The 20,432-nt window shown below is 50.4% G+C and overlaps 1 protein-coding gene across 2 annotated transcripts in view; it reads right to left on the bottom strand.

Moving 5' to 3' along the window:
• Positions 1-828: 828 nt before the first annotated feature.
• LOC146333917 (occludin-like) overlaps positions 829-20,432 on the bottom strand; it is a 28,529-nt gene continuing 8,925 nt past the window's right edge. For both annotated transcript variants that reach the window (XM_084825028.1, XM_084825027.1), the window contains exons 2-8: positions 19,269-20,037; positions 12,762-12,920; positions 8,244-8,395; positions 5,985-6,197; positions 4,538-4,709; positions 4,386-4,427; positions 829-3,744 (exon numbers count right to left, since the gene is read on the bottom strand). In XM_084825028.1, the coding sequence (XP_084681154.1) occupies positions 3,643-3,744; positions 4,386-4,427; positions 4,538-4,709; positions 5,985-6,197; positions 8,244-8,395; positions 12,762-12,920; positions 19,269-19,976 (1,548 nt within the window). In that variant the 5' untranslated portion in view covers positions 19,977-20,037 and the 3' untranslated portion in view covers positions 829-3,642. The remainder of the gene's footprint in view (positions 3,745-4,385; positions 4,428-4,537; positions 4,710-5,984; positions 6,198-8,243; positions 8,396-12,761; positions 12,921-19,268; positions 20,038-20,432) is intronic.

The following is a 20,432-nucleotide window of genomic DNA, read 5'->3' as shown; positions in this document are numbered from 1 at the left end:
CCATGTTAGGTATAATTAGGAAGGGAATTGAGAGTAAAACTGCCAATATCATACTGCCCTTATACACATCTATGGTGCGGCCACACTTGGAAGACTGCGTGCAGTTCTGGTCACCGCACCCAAAAAAAGATATTGTAGAGCTGGAAAGGGTGCAGCTAAAATGATCAAGGGGCTGGAGCATCTCCCCATTGAGAGAAGGTTACAACAGCTGGGATGGTTTAGCTTAGAAAAAAGGTGAGTTGGGGAGATGCAATAGAGGTGTACAAAATTATGCCTGGTGTGCAGAAAGTGGACAGGGAGGCATTTTTCTCCCTGTCTCATAATGGACCCCAACTGGGTCATCCCATGAATCTGGTGGGTTGGAGATTCGGGACAGATAAAAGGACGGATGTTTTCACACAGCACATAGTTAAAATTACGGAATTCAATTCCATGAGATGTAGCGATGGCCACCACTTTGGATGGCTTTAAAAGGGGGCTGGGCAAATTCCTGGAGGAGGAGGCTATCAATGGCCACTAGCCTTGATGGCTTTGTGCTACCTCTAGTACCCGAGGCAGTGAGCCTCTGTACACCAGTTGCTGGGGAACATGGGTGGGAGGGTGCAGTTGGGGCCGTGTCCTGCTTGTGGGCTTCCCGTGGGCAGCTGGTTGGCCACTGTGAACATGATGCTGGACTAGATGTGTGAACCGCCCAGAGAGCTTCGGCTATTGGGCGGTATAGAAATGAAATAAATAAAATAATAAATAAAATAAATAAATAGATGGACCCTGCGTCTGATCCAGCAGGGTTCTTCTGATGTTCTGAAGATTGACACAGGCAAACTTTTTAAGATATATATTCTGATTTATTCAGAATATGGAGAGGGGGCAGAGATGGCAACAGGAAACGACTTTGATGTTAGAATGAACAGAGAGAAAAAAGAGTGCTTAAAAAAGATGCTAGCATTTGTTGAAACTTAGGGGTCCAGCTGGCCACGCTGCTCTCTGGGGGAATCTCTGCTTTGGTCGGGGTGCTGTTTTCCTTCTGTTGTGGCCATTTCATTCAGCATGTTGGAGCAAAAGTAGCAAGACACTTAGCGGGGTGTAGGATTACATTTCAGAGAAGTTCTTGGGGGCCACATTCCAGTGGTGGGCAGGGCCAAAAGCAAAGGAGGCCCCAAATACCCAAAATGGCAGCCTGTTGTCCCTGAAAGCTGTTCCTCCCAGCAGGTAAGCCTTCAGAGAGGCGTTTCAGCTTTTTAGAATGTGGCAAAAACGGCACACAAAACCATCAAATGATCGGTAGCGGGGGGAAGAAAGCCTTGTGTGTGTGTGATCTGCTAACTCCAAATGCCACTCCATGCCTCCCATCCATTTGGCCGTTGGCAAGGCTAGCTGCGGATGCTTGGAGTGGTGGTGCAACACACCGGGAGGGGAGGTTGAGAAAAGCTATTGTACATCTTTAAAGTGACATGTGACCAACATACGCTCTGCTTGAAAACGTGCAATATTGGCGTTATTTACAAAGAAATCGTAGGTGTATGGTCTCCTGTCCAGAGGATGCTACACTCAGTAGCGGCTCCCCTGGGAAAGATAGAATCCCACCCTCACTGATATTCCTTTATTGTTCCCCCGATTCACTCTGCTCTGAGAATTCCAGTTCTGCTCTATTCCAGGATAATTAGGATAAATTCCTTTCATATGTTCATTTTCCTCTCCCCGTGTCCCACATCACCTATTGTTGTTGTTGTTGTTGTTCAGTCGTTCAGTCGTGTCCGACTCTTCGTGACCCCATGGACCATAGCACGCCAGGCCTTCCTGTCCTGCGCTCTCTCCCGGAGCGTGCTCAAGTTCATATTCATTGCATCCGTGATGCTATCTAGCCATCTCATCCTCTGCCGTCCCCTTCTCCTTTTTCACATCACCTATACACGCTGACAAAAATAATGCAAAAGCACAAACCCCTATGCGGTCACATAGAGTCACAGAGTTGAAAGGAGCCAAGACAGCTTGGGACAGGCTCTGCGTTGCATCGAGATTCATCCGATGTGGTGCTTTTCTGATGCACTCACGCACATGGGTTAAAAACAACATGTGAAAGGATTTTTGGCACTGCGATGTGTATAGCCGTGCCAAGGGTTTCTTTTGCCATGGTGTTATCATTAGTACTAAACGACACACGCACATGATCATAAGGCGACAGTGCCATTTTCAACACATCAAGCGTGCTTTTTGTTTGGGTAGTGTTTTTATCAATGTACAGCCATAATAATAAGGAGGGGAAGACATGAAAGAAACAGAAAAGAGGGGCAAATCGCCCTCGTGCTTTGTACCTGGAAATCCAAATAAAAACAAAGCAATTACAGAGGATTCCTTTATACACCGGTTTGGAAGCCCAAAAAGACAGTGAGAAATTTTGATGTGGATTTCAGAAGTGTCCGTAACAGCATGAGATCAAACCAAAAAGCTGATGTAGTCCAGCAACAGCGGCGAACCAGATGCCTCTGGAAAACTCACATGCAGGACAAGAGTTCAATAGCACCCCCTCACTCATGTTCCCCAGTATACTGCCTCTGTTCCTGGGAGTAATACATAGCCATCATGACTGACTAACCACCATTGATAGCGTTACCCTCCATCCTTTATGTCAGGGGCACAGAACCTCTCTCAGCCCGAGGCCTGATTCAATTTCGGAGGTCTTGGGGGCCGCATTGCAGTGGTGGGCAGGGCCAAAGCCAAAAGTGTTGGGACCAAAAATACCAGCAGGTTTTAGCTTCAAGCTCTAAACCTGTAACGAAGGCTTAGGAGAGGCACTTCAACCTCTTAGAATGGGGCAAAAACTACACAAAAGCCAGGAAAGCACCAAAAGACTGGGGGAAAGGGGGGCCAAGGGAAGGGGCTTGCTGGGGCATCCCAGAGACATGGCTTGCTGGGGCATCCCAGAGAGCCAAATTGGGAGTCCCAGATGCTGGATATAGGCCCCCAGGTCTGAGTTTCCGCACCTCTGCTATGTGCCCTTGTAACGTCTCACCACTTCCTGGAGCAGCAGGAAACCCATCACCATCTAATATCCTGCCATTTCTTGGAGCTGCACCAACTACGGTTTTCCGAGACAAGAATCACATTGCAATAACAGCTTCTAGCTAGACGAGCGTAGAAGACCACACCACTAGAATTTAAAAAAAGAACTATACACAATGCTGATCAGAGGCTTATCCCCACGATAGCTCAAATTACTCACAGAGCGAGGGTATCTTTTTGGCACCAAAAGTAAGGAATAGAGAGCGTTTTCTTTTTAAAACAGAACCAAACTGAAAAGTTTGATTTGCGACAGAGCCCAGCGGGTTTGTGGACTGGCCCTTGGTGGAAATGAGAACAGTTGCGGGTTTTTTGCTGGGCTCCTTTCTCCACGTCTTCTGTACAACCAGAGTCCTAATGCCCAAGAATCTGTCTGGAGTCATTTCATGGTCTGCAGAACTGGCACGCTGGTGGATAAAAACATTTGCCCCCTCGATGAACATATGCACTGAAAGACAGCGGGCCTTTGTGTATTTTGGCCCATTTTGGCCCACGTCCTTTGCACGGCGGGGACGAGAAGAGAAGCGTTGGAACCTCAGCCCCTGCAGCAGCCTTTCAGGCGGGGGCCAAGTAATCTCGCCCCGTTTAGCCTCTGTGCTTGTCATATTCGCTCACCATCCGCTTGATGTGGAACAGCTTGTTTCTTAGTGATTTGGTTTCCATCTTCTTGCTCTGGTAGTCGGGAGTCTGCCACATTTGAAAAGGGAAGAGAAATGTGTTAGGAAACGGATGTCCTCTTGGCTTCCGTTTACGCATGCCAGTGGTTGTGGAAGGGCTGCAGTTCAGTGCTAGAACCCTGCTATGCCTGCAGAAGTCCTGGGTCATCACCCAGTTGGGGTGGGAAAACCCCACCTCAGAATCCCTGGAGAGCTGTTGCTGCCAGTCAGTGCTGACAATACTGAACTAGATGGACCGATGGCCCTGACTTGGTAGAATGCCTCTTCTTTACGTTCCTGTTTAAATCAGCCCTTTATAAAGAACCATGAGAACTAGAACCTTGCACTACCCAGATGAGCTTAGGGGCAGGGCCCCTGCTTTACATGCAGAAGGTCTCAGGTTCAGTACTTGGCATCTCCTAGTAGGACTGAGAAAGTTCTCAGGAACTCTGGAGAAAGATGGACAGTTGGATTACAACTCCCATCATCCTTGGGTAGCATGTGGCCCGGGAATGCTGGCTACACTGGCTGGAAATGTTTAGACTACACAGATGACCTCTGATGTTGGACTACAACTCCTGGCATCTGAGGCCCATGTTGGCTGGGGCTCATGAGAGCTGGAACCCAAGCACGTTTGGAGGGCCCCCTGGTCTACAGAAAAAGGGTACTCACTCGCTTCAGATCTTTCAGCCGGTTGTATTCTTCAGCCACACCCTGCAGGAGAAAATGGTCAGAGTTGGAAACGGAACAGGACAACAACGAGAGGTGAAACGGAGCCGCCGTGTTCAGGAGCCGCATCTCTCTCTGTGGCTCTGGGGGCCTACCTGGTATTGCAAGCTGCCTTCCGGCAAATGGTCCAGCTGTTTGCTGAGCTGGTTGATCTGGTCGTTGATGGCATCCATTTCGGCGCACAGCTGCTTGTAGTGTTTGAGGTCAGTATCAAACTCTTGCTTGTACTTCTGGCGGACTCCGTCCGACGTGATGGGCGGGTACAGGCTTTAGGGCAGACGGTACGAAAACCCGGGTGAGGAGGTGGTGAGAAAGCCAGTTTTTAAAACACACACACACCGGATTTCAAACATTGCTTCTGGACCTTTTAAAATGCCCCCTTTCCCCAACCAGCAATTGCTCCGTGGTTTCCAAGCTTTTGCAAGGTCTTTCCCCCCATTCTAAAAGGCTGAAATGCTTCCCCTATGGCTGAGTAAGCGAAAGCGTCAAGCTGAAATATGACAACCATCTCCAAAACTGAATCTGGCCCTTGGGCCGAATGAGCTCGAACGCCCCTCTTTTAAAAGGCTGGCTTCGAAATGCTGAAAAGTTGTCTTGCCCAAATGCAAAGCGAATTGAAAACTCTTTCACCAGATTCACTTTCAGGTGTGTGTTAGCTTTGGAAAAATGTAAGCCTTCAGGAAGAAGAGTTTTGTGTAATGCAAAAGTCTTCATCCCACAGAAGACGGAGGGCTTGGGTTATGGTCTGGAAGGCAGATGACGCAGCAACCTTGCTGGAAACCGCTGAATGTCAGTTTGCATTCCATCATGGAAGAGAGATGGGATGGAAATGTAATAAAATACGTAAAAAGACACCGCCTGAACACTTTGATTTGTGATATAGGTTTGGTTCTTATCATTCATTTGGGGATACCTAATCTCTTTTTTCTCATGTCACCCATCTGTCAAAGCAGAGGACAAAATTCCCAAACCAATCCAAACAAGAAAATACATTAACAGTGCAATCCTACGTTGGTCTACTCAGACGTATGCCCCAGTGAGTTCCAAAGGGCTTCCTCCCAGCTAAGTGGGTATAGGATAGGTTGCAATCCTGTACATGCTCACCTGGAAGTAAGTGCCGTGGAACTCAATGGGGCTGGCTACTGACTCTAAGCAGACAGGGATTTGGTTGCCTATATGAAATGGACTTTGGGTTGATTTCTTTGGCAAAAAGGGATGTGGAAGGGATGAAAAGGAATGTGGAACGTTGAAAAGGGATGTGGAACATTGTTTTCCCATGAGAGGCAACCCTCCTTCACTTTGAGTTCCCACTTCAATCCTAGGCATGTTTAAACAGAAAGAAAGCCTACATCTCCCAGCTTGCCCCAGCCAATTGTAGTATGGCATGCTGGGAGTTGTAGGACTTTGTTCTGTCTAAGCATGCCTAGAATTGCACCCTAAGTCTCCCTATTTCTGCCCTCCATCCACCGCCCACTTCCTGTCCAACATGGCAGCACTTTCTCCCCTCCTGAACCACCCGTGACTGATCCCACAATGCCTCACCTGCTCCATTCATCCTGGTCCCGCTCGTCACTGGACTCCACTGCAGTGGTGTAGTCGGTCTCGTACTGGGATTCCTCCAGCTCGGGGTTCCTCCTCCGTCTCCGTCCCCGGCGGGCGGAGGGCTTGCCGGAGCTCTCCTTGGCTTTCTCTTCCAACGTGCTGGAACTAAACGTCCGGGCGGCCTTGCCGTCAGGGGATGTGTGCAAAGGCAGGCTAGAGAAGGGGGCAAAACGTTGGATGTGATTTGGGCTACGGCTGCAGTTCGCAGAAAGCCAGCAACCGGTAGAGACCGGTGCAGCTAGATAGTTCGAGAGGCCTGGATGGTTCAGTGGAAAATCCAAACGGAGAGGCAGTCTATCCCGAATAGGTGACAAGACACGAGAGAGGGCTGTTTGTCTTCCTGTCTGACTTCCCACAGGGGCACCTGGCTGTCCTGTGTCAGAAACAGAGTGCTGGGCCAGATGAGCTCTTGGGTCTGATGCCACAGAGCTCTTACATAACGACATCAGGAGAGCCCTGCTGGATCAGACCAAGGTCCATCTCGTCCAGCGTTCTGTTCACACAGGGGCCAACCAGGTACACAAGCATGAGTGCAACAGCACCCTCCCGCCCACGTTCCCCAGCAACTGCTGCACATCGTCATACCGCCTCTGATCCTGGAGGTAGCATAGAGCCGGGAGGTCCGGTAGCCGTTGCTCACCTTCTCCTCCCCGAATGTGCCCGATCCCCTTTTAAAGCCGTCCAAATTGGTGGCTGTCCCTACATTTGGCGGTAGGCAATTCCATCTTCTTACATCCTTGTCGCAAGGGGGCCGGCCAAATTCACGGAGGGGGAGAGGTCTGTCGGGGACCGTGACCCGCGAGAGCTAGATCCAACTTCTGTCTCAGAAGCAGCCTGCCTCCGAAGCGTCTTTTTAACTTGGCTTTTTAAAAAGGTTGTTAGGGTTTTTAATGTTGTTGGTTTTCTTCCCCTGTTTTCCTGTTTTTATCTGATCACGGTCTCTATGTTTTAGATCTTTTGCAAACCCCCTTGGCTGGGTTTAGAAAGGCGGTGCAGAAAAGCTACCAGCAAGCAAGCAAGCAAGCGAACTAACAAACATGACCAGCTTCTAGGGACAGCAACGGGAGACAATTACCCTCATACCGTGCTCGTGGGCTTCCCTTCGGGTCCTCTGGCCAGCCACCAATACTGGATGACAAGGGGCCCTTAGTCTGATCCCATGTCTATTAGCCTTTAGAGTTAGATAGAACCTCCATCCTCAGCGCATTCTACCTCTTGAGTACCGGGTGCTGGAGACAAGAGCTGCCCCCCTGTGGGGGCCCTTTGGAAGGATTTGGCTGTCTCCTGCTGGAAACAGGATGTTAGACTAGCAGGGCCTGTTTTGATCTGACTCAGCAGAGCTCTTCTAAAAGGCAAGTCCAATACCATCCCCTTGCTCGTGTCCCCCAGTGTACTGCCTCTGATACAGCCATCAGGACTAGTAGCCACTGAAAGCTTTATCCTCGTCTAATCCCCTTTTCAAGCCGTCCACATTGGTGGCCATTGCAGGAGCAAGTTCCAGAGCTGCACTACATTCTGTCCTGAGAGGCAGAAACCGCTGGAAGTTTCCAACGCCTCTTGAAAACCTACCTGGTTTTCCCTGTCTTGCAACGGATTGTGTCCCTGTGTTGTTATCATTCTTGCCGTAAAGTTTTTAGCAAAGGCAAAACTAATTGTTCGTTGTCATTATGTGAATAGTTTTATACTTTATGTATTGTATTTTGATGATTTTTTAAATTTTTGGGAACCGCCCAGAGTGTTTCAGCTGTGGGGTGGTATAGAAATATCATAAATGAAATGAAATGAAAACTAGTCCAGCATTTTGTTCCCACAGTGGCCACCCAGATGCCCCAATGGAATGCTCACAAGCAGGGCATGAGTGCAACAGCATGCGCCCCCCCCCGCACATATTCCCCAGTATTCTGCCTCTGATAACAGAGGTAATATATAGCCATCAGGACGAGTAGCCATCGATAGCCTTATCCGCCATGAATTTGTCTAATCTGATTTCAAAGCCATCTAATCTCTACATCTTGCGGCAGTGAGTTCCATAGTATGTGTTGCACAAAGGAAGACTTCTTTTTGTCCTGCTGCCATTCAGCTTCACTGGATGTCCCAGGGTCATGAAAGTATTATGAAAGGGAGAGAAAAACGACTCACTTTTCCCCGCACTGTGTGAGTCAAGCTATGCGTGCAGACCGCGATATCTTCCCTGCTCACCTGCTCTCGTTTTCTGTAGTGTAGTAGCCATTTGGGGGGGCTCTGTAGTTGTAGGGGCTGGCTGGGGCGTTGACGGGACTCATGGGCTTTTCCGAGTAAGCCAAGGTGGCCGTCTCATCATGCGTGCTAGCCCTGTCAGCAACGTTCTTCACCTGAAAAGGAGCAGAAGGCATTCACGTCAAGACCGCTGATGTGATCTGTGCCCCTATGGAACTGCAAGATGAAGGTCTTTATTAAAGCTGCTATAGAAAGGACTCCATCTAATACCCAAGAATGTTGGCATGGGACTAGGGAGAGCTGGGTTCAAATCTCCACTTGGCCAGGAGGGTGAGCTTGGCTCAGTTGCTACATCTCAGCTGAAGCTACCTCGCAGGATTGTTGTTGTGAGGATAAAATGGAGAGGAGAAGGATTATGTACGCCGCCTTGAGCACCTGGGGGAAGGTGGGATATAAATGAAATAAATCAAATATTTACTTGATTTACAAATATAAATTTATGGGAGTAGAGGAATGGAACACTCTGACTGTCACAGAGAGGAAGGCCTGGACCTCTTCTCAGTCATCCCAGAATGCAGGACACGGAATCGTGGGCTCGAGTTCCAGGAAGCCACATTCCGGCTGAACATCAGGAGAAACTTCCTGAGTGATAGAGCAGTACAATGGGACCCATGACCTGGGGAGGTGGGGGGCTCCCCCACCCTGGAGGCATTCAAGACGAGGCTGGACAGATGCTCTGACTTGGATTTCTGTATTGAGCAGGGGGTTGGACTGGATGGCCTCGCGGGCCCCTTCCCACCCTGATATTCTATGCTTCTATGATTGGAGGGTGTACCTGGCTGGGACCCTGAACTGAAGCACTCTGACTGCAACGTTTTTGTGGCAGCCTCCGCTTGGTTGCTAAAATTAATAAAATGCAAGATACATGTTCACCGGGATGCTGAACTGTGCTTCTTTTGCACGCTCCGGCGGCTTTTCTCCGCTCATGTATTTATTATCGTTTCCAGCATTCCCCCCCGCCCCGCTCTTCAGCCCCCAAAGACTCCCACAGCGGCTCACAAAGCTTAATCACGGAGCAGCGCCTGTCCTGGGCTGATCGTCTAAAAGACGCAGCACAAGAGGAAAGGGGAGGAGGAGGGAGGAGGGAAGCAGCACCAGCAGAACTCCAGCACCGGTTCTGAGTTTCAAAGTCCTTCTAGGTGTTCCTGCTTGCAGGGAAGGGCGACACAAGCCCCCTGCAGCTGCTCCCTCTATGGCTGATCTTTGGGTGAGGTTGGTCTTCCCCTTACCATGCCTCTGCCTCCCAAAGGTCTAGTTGCTTTAGGAGGCGTTCAAAGGACGTTGGAAATGTCTAAGGAGGCAGGAGGCGTGGCTCAATCGATGCCCTCTTGTGCCTGCTGGGTCATGGATGTGCCAGGACGGCCCTTCGCTCTCTCTTCCAAACCATCACCTTGCAGCTACATGCGCTCGGTGCTGTCCCTGTCTCCCACCTGCGTGCACATCTGATCTCTGGATGTGCTCACACCAGTGGCATTTCCGTGCCTGAGAAGAGCGGCAGAAGCACTTTTATACACCCAGCCCTGGAGCTCCAGATGCCCCTGGCTTGTGCAGGCATTTCGGGGAGGCTGTTTGTTTAGGCTGGGACTTCAGAGCGTGTGTGGCGGGGAGGGGGAAACATGTCTGTTTCTTCCTCTTCTTCCTCCTTTCCTTCCGGGCTCTTTGTGGAAAGAGGCCTGCCTGGGGCCAGTGGCGTCGAAGACTTTCAGATCTCGAGCCAACCTACGATGCGACTAAAGAGGCCAAGTTCAGAAGCGCACCAGGGGGGTGTTGGATTGTGTGGAAGCAATTGTTGGATTGTGTGGAACATAAGGAGAGCCGTGCTGGATCAGACCAAGGGTCCATCTAGCCCAGCATCCCCGCAGTGGCCAACCAGCTGCCCACGGGAAGCCTACAAGAAGGACAGGGGTGCAACAGCAGCCTCTCCCTGGCGTTCCCTGTATACTGCCTCTGAAACAGAGGGTAATATATAGCCGTTGCTGCTAGCCGCCATTTCATAGAATCAGAGAATAGTAGGGTTGGATGGGGCCTATAAGGCCATCGAGTCCAAGCCCCTGCTCAGTGCAGGAATCCAAGTCAGAGCATTTATAGCCTTCTCCTCCATGAATGGGTCTGGGAGCTTTTAAAGCCATCGAAGCTGGTGGCCGTCGCCGCATCTTTTGGCAGTGAGTTCCACGGGCCAACTATTTTTTCAAGGTACATATTTGCATCACAAGGCTGGCCAGTGCCAGAGCACTGCTCAGAGCGGCTCACGACAATTTGAAGCCCTTCATTCTGTTAAAATAATAGCGATGACAACGGCGGCAAGGAGGCCGACGCCACGGAATCTGTGGCGCAGATAAAGCCGCCACTGTGCTTCACTGCGACGGCTTCCCTCAGAGTCTGCTGCCTGCGACTGCCCGTCCTTGAGTTCTGCAGCTGTGCTCCTTGGACCCCTGTGCGCTGTGCGGGCACGGCTCCCGGCTCGCTCCTTATCTCTGCTCCTGTTTTCAAAACAAGGCACAGGATGTCCCCCTGCGGTCCTTATCTCGTCAGGGTTCTCGTGGCGTCCTTGAACCACGACGAGGCCAAGCGCACCCCGAGGTGCATCTACAGGCAGAACGAGCCAGAAAGAACTTAAGAAGAAAGGGTTTTTCCCACCAGGAACATTACAAAGGTGCCGCAAGGCTCAGACGGCTGGGTGGTGGTCTGGGGGCCCACCTCACTCTCAGAAGGAGGAAGACCTCCTATGGAAGTGCCTTGGCACGCAAAACAGGATGTGGATCTTATCTCTCGCCACACAAAGACTTCTCCGGGAGCTCCTGCCAACGGAAGCGAGGCGGGCGGCTTCCAAGAAGAGGGCCCTTGCTGCTGTGGCCCCCCCACTGTGGAATGAGCTTCCCAGGAAGGCTTGTCTGGTGCCCACATTGTACTCTTTCTGGCACCAGGTGATCCTGGCACCTTCTTATTTCCCCAGGCATTTTAGGGTGCAACCCTATGCATGTTCAGAATGGGGAATGTCCTCAAACTCCTCGCGTTCCCCAACTCCACTGTCTGTCTTCTGTGCACCCCCTAAGCACGGGCAGTTTGCTCGGCATGGAATCAAAGTCCGCTCTTATTTCTGGGTTCCTCGGGAAGTCTCTCCTCCTGGCAACGTGACTCTACGCCCAGAGCACTGTGCCGTATCTTTTGGGGGCTTGCCTTGGTGGTTAATCATTGCTGTGACCGAAACCGGAGCATATCATAAGCAAATAGCAGGGAGAGAAACCGCCTCTCTTTCACACACACACACACACCCCTCCCCGATGTAGATTGCAGGCCAAGAACCCATCAGATCCTGCCTCTGGGAAACAATTCCATATATTTATTTCCTCCCCTTCAAGCCCGCAGTTCCCGAGAGCAAAGATTGCCTCGGTGACTGATTTAGAAGGACGAGAAAGGGGCCCCAGATGAGCCTTTCTCCAGTGCTGGATGCCCCAAACCATTTCCAAAACTGGTGTTGGGGACCCTTGTTACGGGGGGCCTCTTTTGCTTTGTCAAGGGGAACAGATTGCCTCTGAAGACATGCAGAGTGCAGGCTCTGCCTCAGCGATGGTCGCTTTAAGCAGTTTACATCAGGGGTGCAGAACCTGTTTCAGCCTGAAGGCCAAATTCATTTCTGGAGAAGCTCTCGGGGGCTGCATTCCGGGGGTGGCGGGGCTCAAAGGCAAAAAGGGTGAGGCCATAATACCAAAAATACCAGCCTATTTTAGAGTAAAGCTTTACAGGTGCCGGACCGTGCCGACCATTGACACCAGCAGTCGCCTACCTCCCGCCTGAGTGTACACGCATGGAGAAAAGGAAAAACTCGGTGTACAAAGCAGTCCTGCATCTGCTGCAAAATCAAGTCTAGCTTGGCTGTGGCCCAGCCACGGTTCCAAAGCTGCAAGGCATGTGGGCGGTATGTTTGGTTGGCCAAAATTGCTGAAGGACTCGGACAGAGGTACCGAATCCCAAGCCCCGGGCCAAATCCTGCTCTCCGAGGTTGCTGAGAAGGCCACACCCCCTTAGCCTGGCCCCGCCCCTCGCCCCAACCACTGATCATTTGGAGCTTTCCTGCCTTCTGTGCAACTGTTCCCCCGTTCCAAAAGGTTGACGTGCCTCTCCAAAGGTTCCACTGCTGGCAGCCAGAGCTTGAAACTCTGGCATTTGGGGCGCTGCAACTTTCGGCTTGGGGCCCCCAAGAGCTTCTCCGCAATAGAATTTGGCCCTCAGGCTGAGAGAGGGTCTGCCCCCTTGGACTAGGAGAAGGAGGGACAGGACAAAGGGGATGAGAGGACTTGGACTGGGCAGAAATGCTAGAGAGGCTCTGTCAGGGGCGTGAGGTGGATGTTATCTTCAGCCCCAATGGTTCCATCTGGTCCCAAGGCCAAGGAAGACGGCGTGGGCAAGAGGGGAGACACAAACGGTTCCCTGTGGGGTAACCCCCTCCCCACGGACACTCACCCACTCTTCCACGTTGGGCCCCTCCTGGAACGCAACCGGCCGGTCCCAGTAAATGTTGGCCTTTCCAAACCTCCAGATCTTCTGGCGCGTCTTGTGGGCAAAGAAACAAATGATGCAGAGGAGGATGACGAGGAGGAAACCACAGACGATGGCAATGGCCTGGAGGAAAGGGGGGAAATGGAGAGTATTGGTAGCGATATATCCTCCCCCCTCCAAATCTCAACCTCTGCTGCCCAATTCATTATGGGGACGTTTGCAGGCAATTGGAAGTTGAATTTATTTATCAACTAAACGTTGCATTCCTAAATGGAAATAATTCCACACATAGCCTTTAAAAAAAACCGGTGTGTGTGTGTGTGTGGGGGGGTTTCTTTTTACTTCTGGGAAGCAAAGCAGAACCACATATTGCTCCTTTAGAGCCCACTTCCCCGGTTCCAGTTTCCCCAAAGTTCAGGCGCATGTGCTTGGAGCTCAACTGGAATGGATTTATTCTTATTCATTTAAAATGTTTTTAAGCCAGTGTGGTGTAGTGGTGAGAGCGTTGGGCTCGCTGCTGGGAGGCCCAGGTTCTAGTCCCCACTCAGTAGTGGAAGCTCACAGGGTGACTTTGGGCCAGTCACAGACTTTCAGTCCAACCTGCCTCACAGGGTTGTTGTTATGAGGACAAAATGAAGAGGAACGGGATAATGTAAGCTGCCTGGGGTTCCTTGCAAGGGGGGAAAGGCGGGATATAAATGCAATCAGCAAAATGGGATTGCTCCCTGCCCGTAGGCTTGCAATCTAAAGAGACACGACACACAAGAATAATTCGTTCAGCAGGGCTGGTGAAATGGCCACGCTTCCCCCTCGCCTCTTTCTCAGTACAGCCTGCTGGATTTGCCAGAAATCTCCAGTCTACCCATATTGTGATAATAGATATAATGATAATTGCAAAGTCCATGCCAAATGTTCAGCTTTGGAACCGAAGCAACCATCCTCACACATCCCCTCCAAAAGTTTCAGATGTAGTTATTCGTTCAGCTGACACAATTTTGTGGGCGTTCGCAGCACGTCCCTGAAATGTTATCCAGAAGTCTCCCTGCCTCCTGTCCCCATTGCATTTTTGGCACGTTGTTTCCTTGCCTTTAGTGCTTTTTTTTTCTCCTTAGAAGAGAGGGCTGTTCTTCTGGCTTCCCATGTGCCTCTGCCAACCGGGGATTATGTAGCCGGTGTGACGATGTCACATTCAGATTTGGCTACAAGATGACATCACAAAGCTGACGCGTGAGGCATATGGGATTTCTATTTCAAGTACGGTAATTATTTCTAGATTTGCAGCTATGCATGTTAACTTTCACATGCAAACCTGTGTCTTCTTTTGTCCTCTTTTTTGGCGATACCTGAACGGCCACAGTAGGTCACGTTCTTACATCCCCAGCTGAAGCCTTCACCAACTTGCATCCCGTAGAACCCTTCAGATGACCAAAAGCAGAACTCCTCAGTTTTGTGTGTGCATGCAGAATTAGCATTAAAATATCTCCACACTATTCCTTAATTTGTATACCTCTTTCCGGTGCCGGGTGAAGGCCTTTTTATTTTCCCAGGCATTGTAGTCTTTTAGCTCTGTGTTCTAAATCTGTTACTGTAGTTTAAATCTCTGCATTGCTGCTAGGCTTTATTTTGGTTTGTGCTTCTATACTGTAGTTTTAAACTTTTACATTTTATATTGTATTTTATTATGTGCGTTGTGGTTTTAATTGTTGTGAACCGCCCAGAGAGCTTCAGCTGTTGGGCAGTATAGAAATATATAAAAAGTGCAGAAAAGGGCAACTAAAATGAGGCGGCCGCTCCCTTGTGAGGGAAGGTTACGAAAGCTGGGATTGTTTAGCATGGAAAGAAGGCGAGTGAGGGGAGACATGACAGAGGTCTACAGAATGATGCATGGTGTGGAGAATCTGGAGAGGGAGACATTTTTCTCCCTCTCTCATGATACTAGAACCCAATGGGGTCATCCCATGAAGCTGATTGGTGGGAGATTCAGGACAGATAAAAGGAACGACTTCGTCACACAGCGCAGAGTTAAACTATGGAACTCACTTCCACAAGATGTAGTGATGGCCACCAGTGTGGATGGCTTCAAAAGAGGGTTAAACAAATTCCTGGAGGAGAAGGCTATCGATGGCTACTGGTCCCGACAGCTATGTGCTGCCTCCTGTATCAGAGGCAGTGTGCCTGTGTGCACCAGTTGCTGGGGAACATGGGTGGGAGGATGCTGTTGCACTCATGTCCTGCTTGTGGGTTCTGGGTCGACAGCTGGTTGGCCACTGTGTGAACAGAATACTGGACTAGAATCATAGAATCATAGAATCATAGAATAGTAGGGTTGGAAGGGGCCTACAAGGCCATCGAGTCCAACCCCTGCTCAATGCAGCAATCCAAGTCAGAGCATCCCCGACAGATGGCTGTCCAGCCTCGTCTTGAATGCCTCCAGCGTGGGAGAGCCCGCCACCTCCCTAGGTCATTGGTTCCATTGTCGTATTGCTCTAACAGTCAGGAAGTTTTTCCTGATGTTCAGCCGGAATCTGGCTTCCTGCAACTTGAGCCCATTATTCCCTGTCCTGCACTCTGGGATGACCGAGAAGAGATCCTGGCCTTCCTCTCTGTGACAACCTTTCAAGTATTTGAAGAGTGCTATCATATCTCCCCTCAGTCTTCTCTTCTCAAGGCTCAACAGGCCCAGTTCTTTCAGTCTCTCTTCACAGGGCTTTGTTTCCAGTCCCCTGATCATCTTTGTTGCCCTACTCTGAACCCTCTCCAGTTTGTCTGCATCCTTCTTAAAGTGTGGTGCCCAAACTGGACACAGTACTCCAGATGAGGCCTAACCAGTGCTGAGTAGAGGGGAACTAGTACTTCCCGGGATTTGGGAGCGATGCTTCTATGAATGCAGCCCAAAAGAGCACTGGCCTTTTTTGCAGCCACATCCCATTGTTGGCTCATATTCAGCTTGTGATCGACAACAATTCCAAGATCCTTCTCGCTTGTCGTGTGGTTGAGCCACGTATCCCCCACCTTGTAACTGTGCCTTTGGTTTCTTTTTCCTAGGTGCAGAACTTGGCATTTATCCCCATTCAATGTCATTTTGTTGTTTTCTGCCCAGCGCTCCAGTCTATCCAGATCACTTTGAATTTTGTTTCTGTCTTCCAAAGTATTAGCTATCCCTCCCCATTTTGCATCATCTGCAAACTGTATCAGCATTCCCTGCACCTCCTCCTCCAAGTCATTAATACAAATGTTGAAGAGCACTGGGCCCAGGACTGAGCCCTGCGGTACCCCACTTTGAGGTACTCTCCCAAGTTTGAGAAGGTCCCATTGATAAGCACTCTTTGACTCCAGTTCTGTAGCCAACTGTGGATACACCGGATCGTTGTTTCATCTTGCCCACTTTGAGCTAGTTTGCTCATCAGGATATCATGGGGCACTTTGTCGAAAGCTTTGCTGAAGTCGAGGTATATTATGTCCACAGCATTCCCACGGTCCGCAAGGGAGGTGACTTGATCAAAAAATGAGATCAGATTTGTCTGGCAGGACTTGTTTTTGACAAATCCATGTTGGCTTGGAGTAATCACTGCACTGTTTTCAGGGTGCTTATGGATGGATTGCTTATCATCTGCTCCAGAATTTTCCCAGGGATTGATGTCAGACTGACTGGTCTGTAGTTCCCAGGTTCCTCCTTTTGACCCTTTTTGAAGATAGGGACAACGTTAGCCCTCCTCCAGTGATCTGGCACTTCCCCCGTCCTCCGTGATTTCTCAAAGAGAATAGACAGCGGTTCTGAGAGTTCTGCTGTCAGTTCCTTTATGACTCTAGGATGCAGTTCATCTGGCCCTGGAGATTTGAACTCATTCAAAGTAATTAGGTGTTCCTTGACCATATGCCTATCGATCTCAAGCTGCAATCCTGCCCCTTCAGCCTGTACTTCGCCTTTGCCAGGGGGGTCATAGACCCTCTTTTGGGAGAAGACTGAGCCAAAGTAGGAACTGAACACATCTGCCTTTTCTTTGTCCTCTGTTATCGTTTTGCCATCCTTATTTAATAGCTGAACCACCATTCCTTTCCTCTGCCTTTTACTATGCACGTAGCTGAAGAAAGCCTTTTTGTTGCTTTTAGCCTCCCTCGCTAACCTCAGCTCGTTCTCAGCTTTAGCCTTCCTGACGCCATCCCTGCAATTCTGTGCTACCTGCCTGGACTCTTCCTTTGTTGCTTGGCCTTCCTTCCACTTCCTATATGTGTCCTTTTTTGTTTTCAGGTCATCTCTAAGCTTTTTGTGAAGCCACATTGGCTTCTTCTGTTGTCTTCCACCTTTTCTTCTTGTTGGAATTGTTTGTGATTGTGCCTTGAGAATTTCCTTTTTTAAAAGCTCCCACCCATCTTGGACTCCTTTTCTCGTTAGAGGCGCTTGCCATGGGACCTTACTGATCATTGTTCCGAGTTTATTAAAATCGGCTTTCCTAAAACCCAGGGTACGCGTTTGGCTACACTCGGCTTTTGCTTCCCTTAGAACCAAGAACTCAAGTGCGACATGGTCGCTTTCCCCCAGTGTTCCTGTAACTGCTACTTTACCCACTAAGTCATCTCAGTTGGTTAGGATCAAGTCAAGGACAGCCGATCCTCTAGTTCCTTCCTCTCCTTTCTGTAGGAGGAAGTTATCCGCCACACAAGTCAGGCATTTCCTGGAGGGGCCATGTTTGGCAGAATTTGTCTCCCAACAAATATCGGGCAAATTGAAGTCCCCCATTACTACTACAAGATGGACCCTTAGGCTAACCCAGCAGGACTCTTCTTATGTTCTTAAATGTAATAGATAGATGATAGATGGACGGACGGACGGACAGACGGATAATAAATAAAATATTTTAACCCGGAAAATAATCACATAGTGTATCACTGCAACCCCCACTTTTACATTGATAAGACTTGTTCTGAGTTTAAAGGGGGGAGTTTAAAATGGTTAAAGGGGGAGGAGCTTAAACAGGTATGTTTAGAGGAGGAAAGGGAGGGCCATATACCAAAGCAATGTGCTTACCGGAGGAAAACCTGTTGCCCCAAAACCTGTTGCCCCAAATCCCACAGAAACCTGGAGTCAGCCCTGACTATTTGTTTCATTCATTTAAAAGGTATTTTCAGGCCGCCTCAAAGGCCAGGTTGTTCACAACGTCTGTGTGATTCACATGTCCAGCCGGGGCCGTCCCCGTGCACAGGGTGCACGACACAACGCAAGTATTGGGCTTATTTTATCAGCCCAACTGGGCGGTTTCTAGGTGTGCCCCCAGCCAGCTTGGTCATTAACCACCCTGATTGTTTTCTGTCCAGCCCTGAAACCGATCCTGCCAATAAGTCCTTTTGCTGATAAACAAAGGGCTCCTCGTACGTGCTTTGCACTGACGTGAGTCTTTCCGACGGTGCCGCCGGCAATACAGAAAAATCAACAGAGGCCGGACGCAGTAGAAGCTGAGACCCAAATTATCCCGCCCAGCGCCGCTCCCTGAAGCGGCTTGCAAAATTTGCAGGGAGGGTTTCTCGGTGGCACCCAAAACTGACCCAAAGTTCAGACAACCGGTTCAATCCGTAATGGAGAATTTAAGGAACTCGTTGAACCTGGGAGGAGAGTTGGGCTGCTGGTGGGTCTGCTATGACTCAGACCCTGAGGGTGGAGCCTAAGAGCTATGGGGTGGTGCCTGTTAGAGGAAGGGGTGGAGCCTGGAAACCTGGTAGATTGGGGGCGGAGCCTCGGGAGACATTGGTGAGGAGAGTGAAAGCTCTCCAGCCTGGCCCTTGTCATCCTGGGTCATTTCCCTGCGTTTGGTATTGCTTCTCCTGCATGTAGGATCTCATCCTGGGGAGACATGGCAACTCTGAAGGGGCGGAGCCTTAAAAGCAGAAGGCGGAGCCTGTAGGGTAGGGGTGGGACTTAGTAGCACATGGCAAGAAGGTCCCAGATTCAAGCCCCAGTGCCTCCAGTTACAAGAATCAGTTGCAGAGGACAGGAAAGACCTTTCTCTGTGTGTGTGTGTGTGTGTGTGTGTGTATAAAGAGAGAACACCGCCCCCCCCCCCGCACTGCTTTGCACTAAATATTATTTATTAGCCTTAGTTTGGTCTCCCTGTGCAATTGGGGGTTGCTGCTGTAACAGAAAAATGTGGGTCCAAAAGAGTGCTTCTGTTTTGCTGTGTGGATGACACACACACACACGCGCGTGCACCCCCCCCCCCCGGACAACCAATCCTCTGCTTTGCAGGCATGATCTCAAAGTTAATTTGCCTCAGTGTCCCTTTTCTGTACAATGGGCTGCTGCTGCGGATAGCAGTGACCCCTTGGCTCTGCCCACCATTCGTTGCCCCGCCATCCGCCCCAACTGTTCCAGCGGGCACCAGCCACCACTGGAGAGGTTGCGCCGAGCAGGGGTCTCCTCCTTCTCTCATCTCCTTCTGGAAATGAAGGCCCACCGAGGAGATCACAGCCCACTCTTACCTCCTGCGGGTCAACAGTGCAGTAGTGGTAGAGGTACTGGTTGAAGTAGGCCCCGGTGGTGTAGATCTGGTTGCACATGGCCAGCATGGGGTTGCTGTTGTAGTAGTAGCTGCCCGACATCTGGGCCCGTGGGTTGACCCCCATGATGTAGACGATGGAGGCGATGAGCATGATGAAGGCCATGATGGCGCACACGACGATGACCACCAAGTAGAACCTCCTGGAACGGGAGCCGCTGGACTTGGTGAGGCTGGTGATGGCCAGAGCCAGGAGGGCGATGAAGCACAGCACCGACATGGCGATCATGAAGCCGTTGGCGGAGCGGGGGTTCGTCACGCCTCCGTAGTAGCCTCCGTAACCGCCTCCGTACGCCCCTCCGAGGCCACCCCCGTAGTAGCCCCCGCCCCCGCCGAGGCCGTTCCCGTAGTAGCCGCCCATGCTCCCGCCATAAAGCCCGCCATAGCCATAGCCATACTCCCAGGCTAGGGTGGACGCCACACAAGCAAAGATGGCGACGCACAGCAGGAGGCCGAAGGCCTCCAAGATGCGGATGATGCCAGGGGGAGAGTTCCACTTGTAAAAATATTGGGGCACATCTTCTACGTAGTAGGAGCCGGGGCCAGCCGAGTGGATGTCATACCCGTAGTCCTCTCCAGGGGGGCCATATCCGGTGGGGGGGCTGTCATATTGCTTCGTAATGCTATACATCTTTCAAAGGCACTGGGGCTCAGCTGGATGAGCTCACAGGCCACTGGAGCGATGCCGGCAGCTAGAGAGAAACACAGAAGAGCAGGCTAAGTATCTTCTGAAGGTGCTGTAATACCATTTTATTTTGGTAAGCCTGGGCATTGCTATGCACTCAAAGGCTTTGTGATCCAGGCCCATAAGTTATCTGGATTTGGGGCCATGGGAACTAGATCTGGGGCCATGGGAACTAGATCTGGGGCCATGGGAACTAGATCTGGGGCCATGGGAACTAGATTTGGAGCTCTCCACCAGTGGTGGAGAGCTCCATTAGAGACACTGACCAGGTATATGTGCATTTATATCTGTTTATGCAACTTAAGCAATAATGGCTAGGATTTATTTAATTTTCACAGGGGGCAAACCCAGCCAATGGATTTCTGATCCAAATCGTCTTGAATAAAATAAATTCTTCAGTTA

The sequence above is a fragment of the Heloderma suspectum genome, chromosome W, assembly GCF_057233095.1.
Source record: "Heloderma suspectum isolate Gila_16-S chromosome W, 16-S_ref, whole genome shotgun sequence".
NCBI lineage: Eukaryota > Metazoa > Chordata > Lepidosauria > Squamata > Helodermatidae > Heloderma > Heloderma suspectum.
This window is presented reverse-complemented; position numbering and strand designations above follow the sequence as displayed.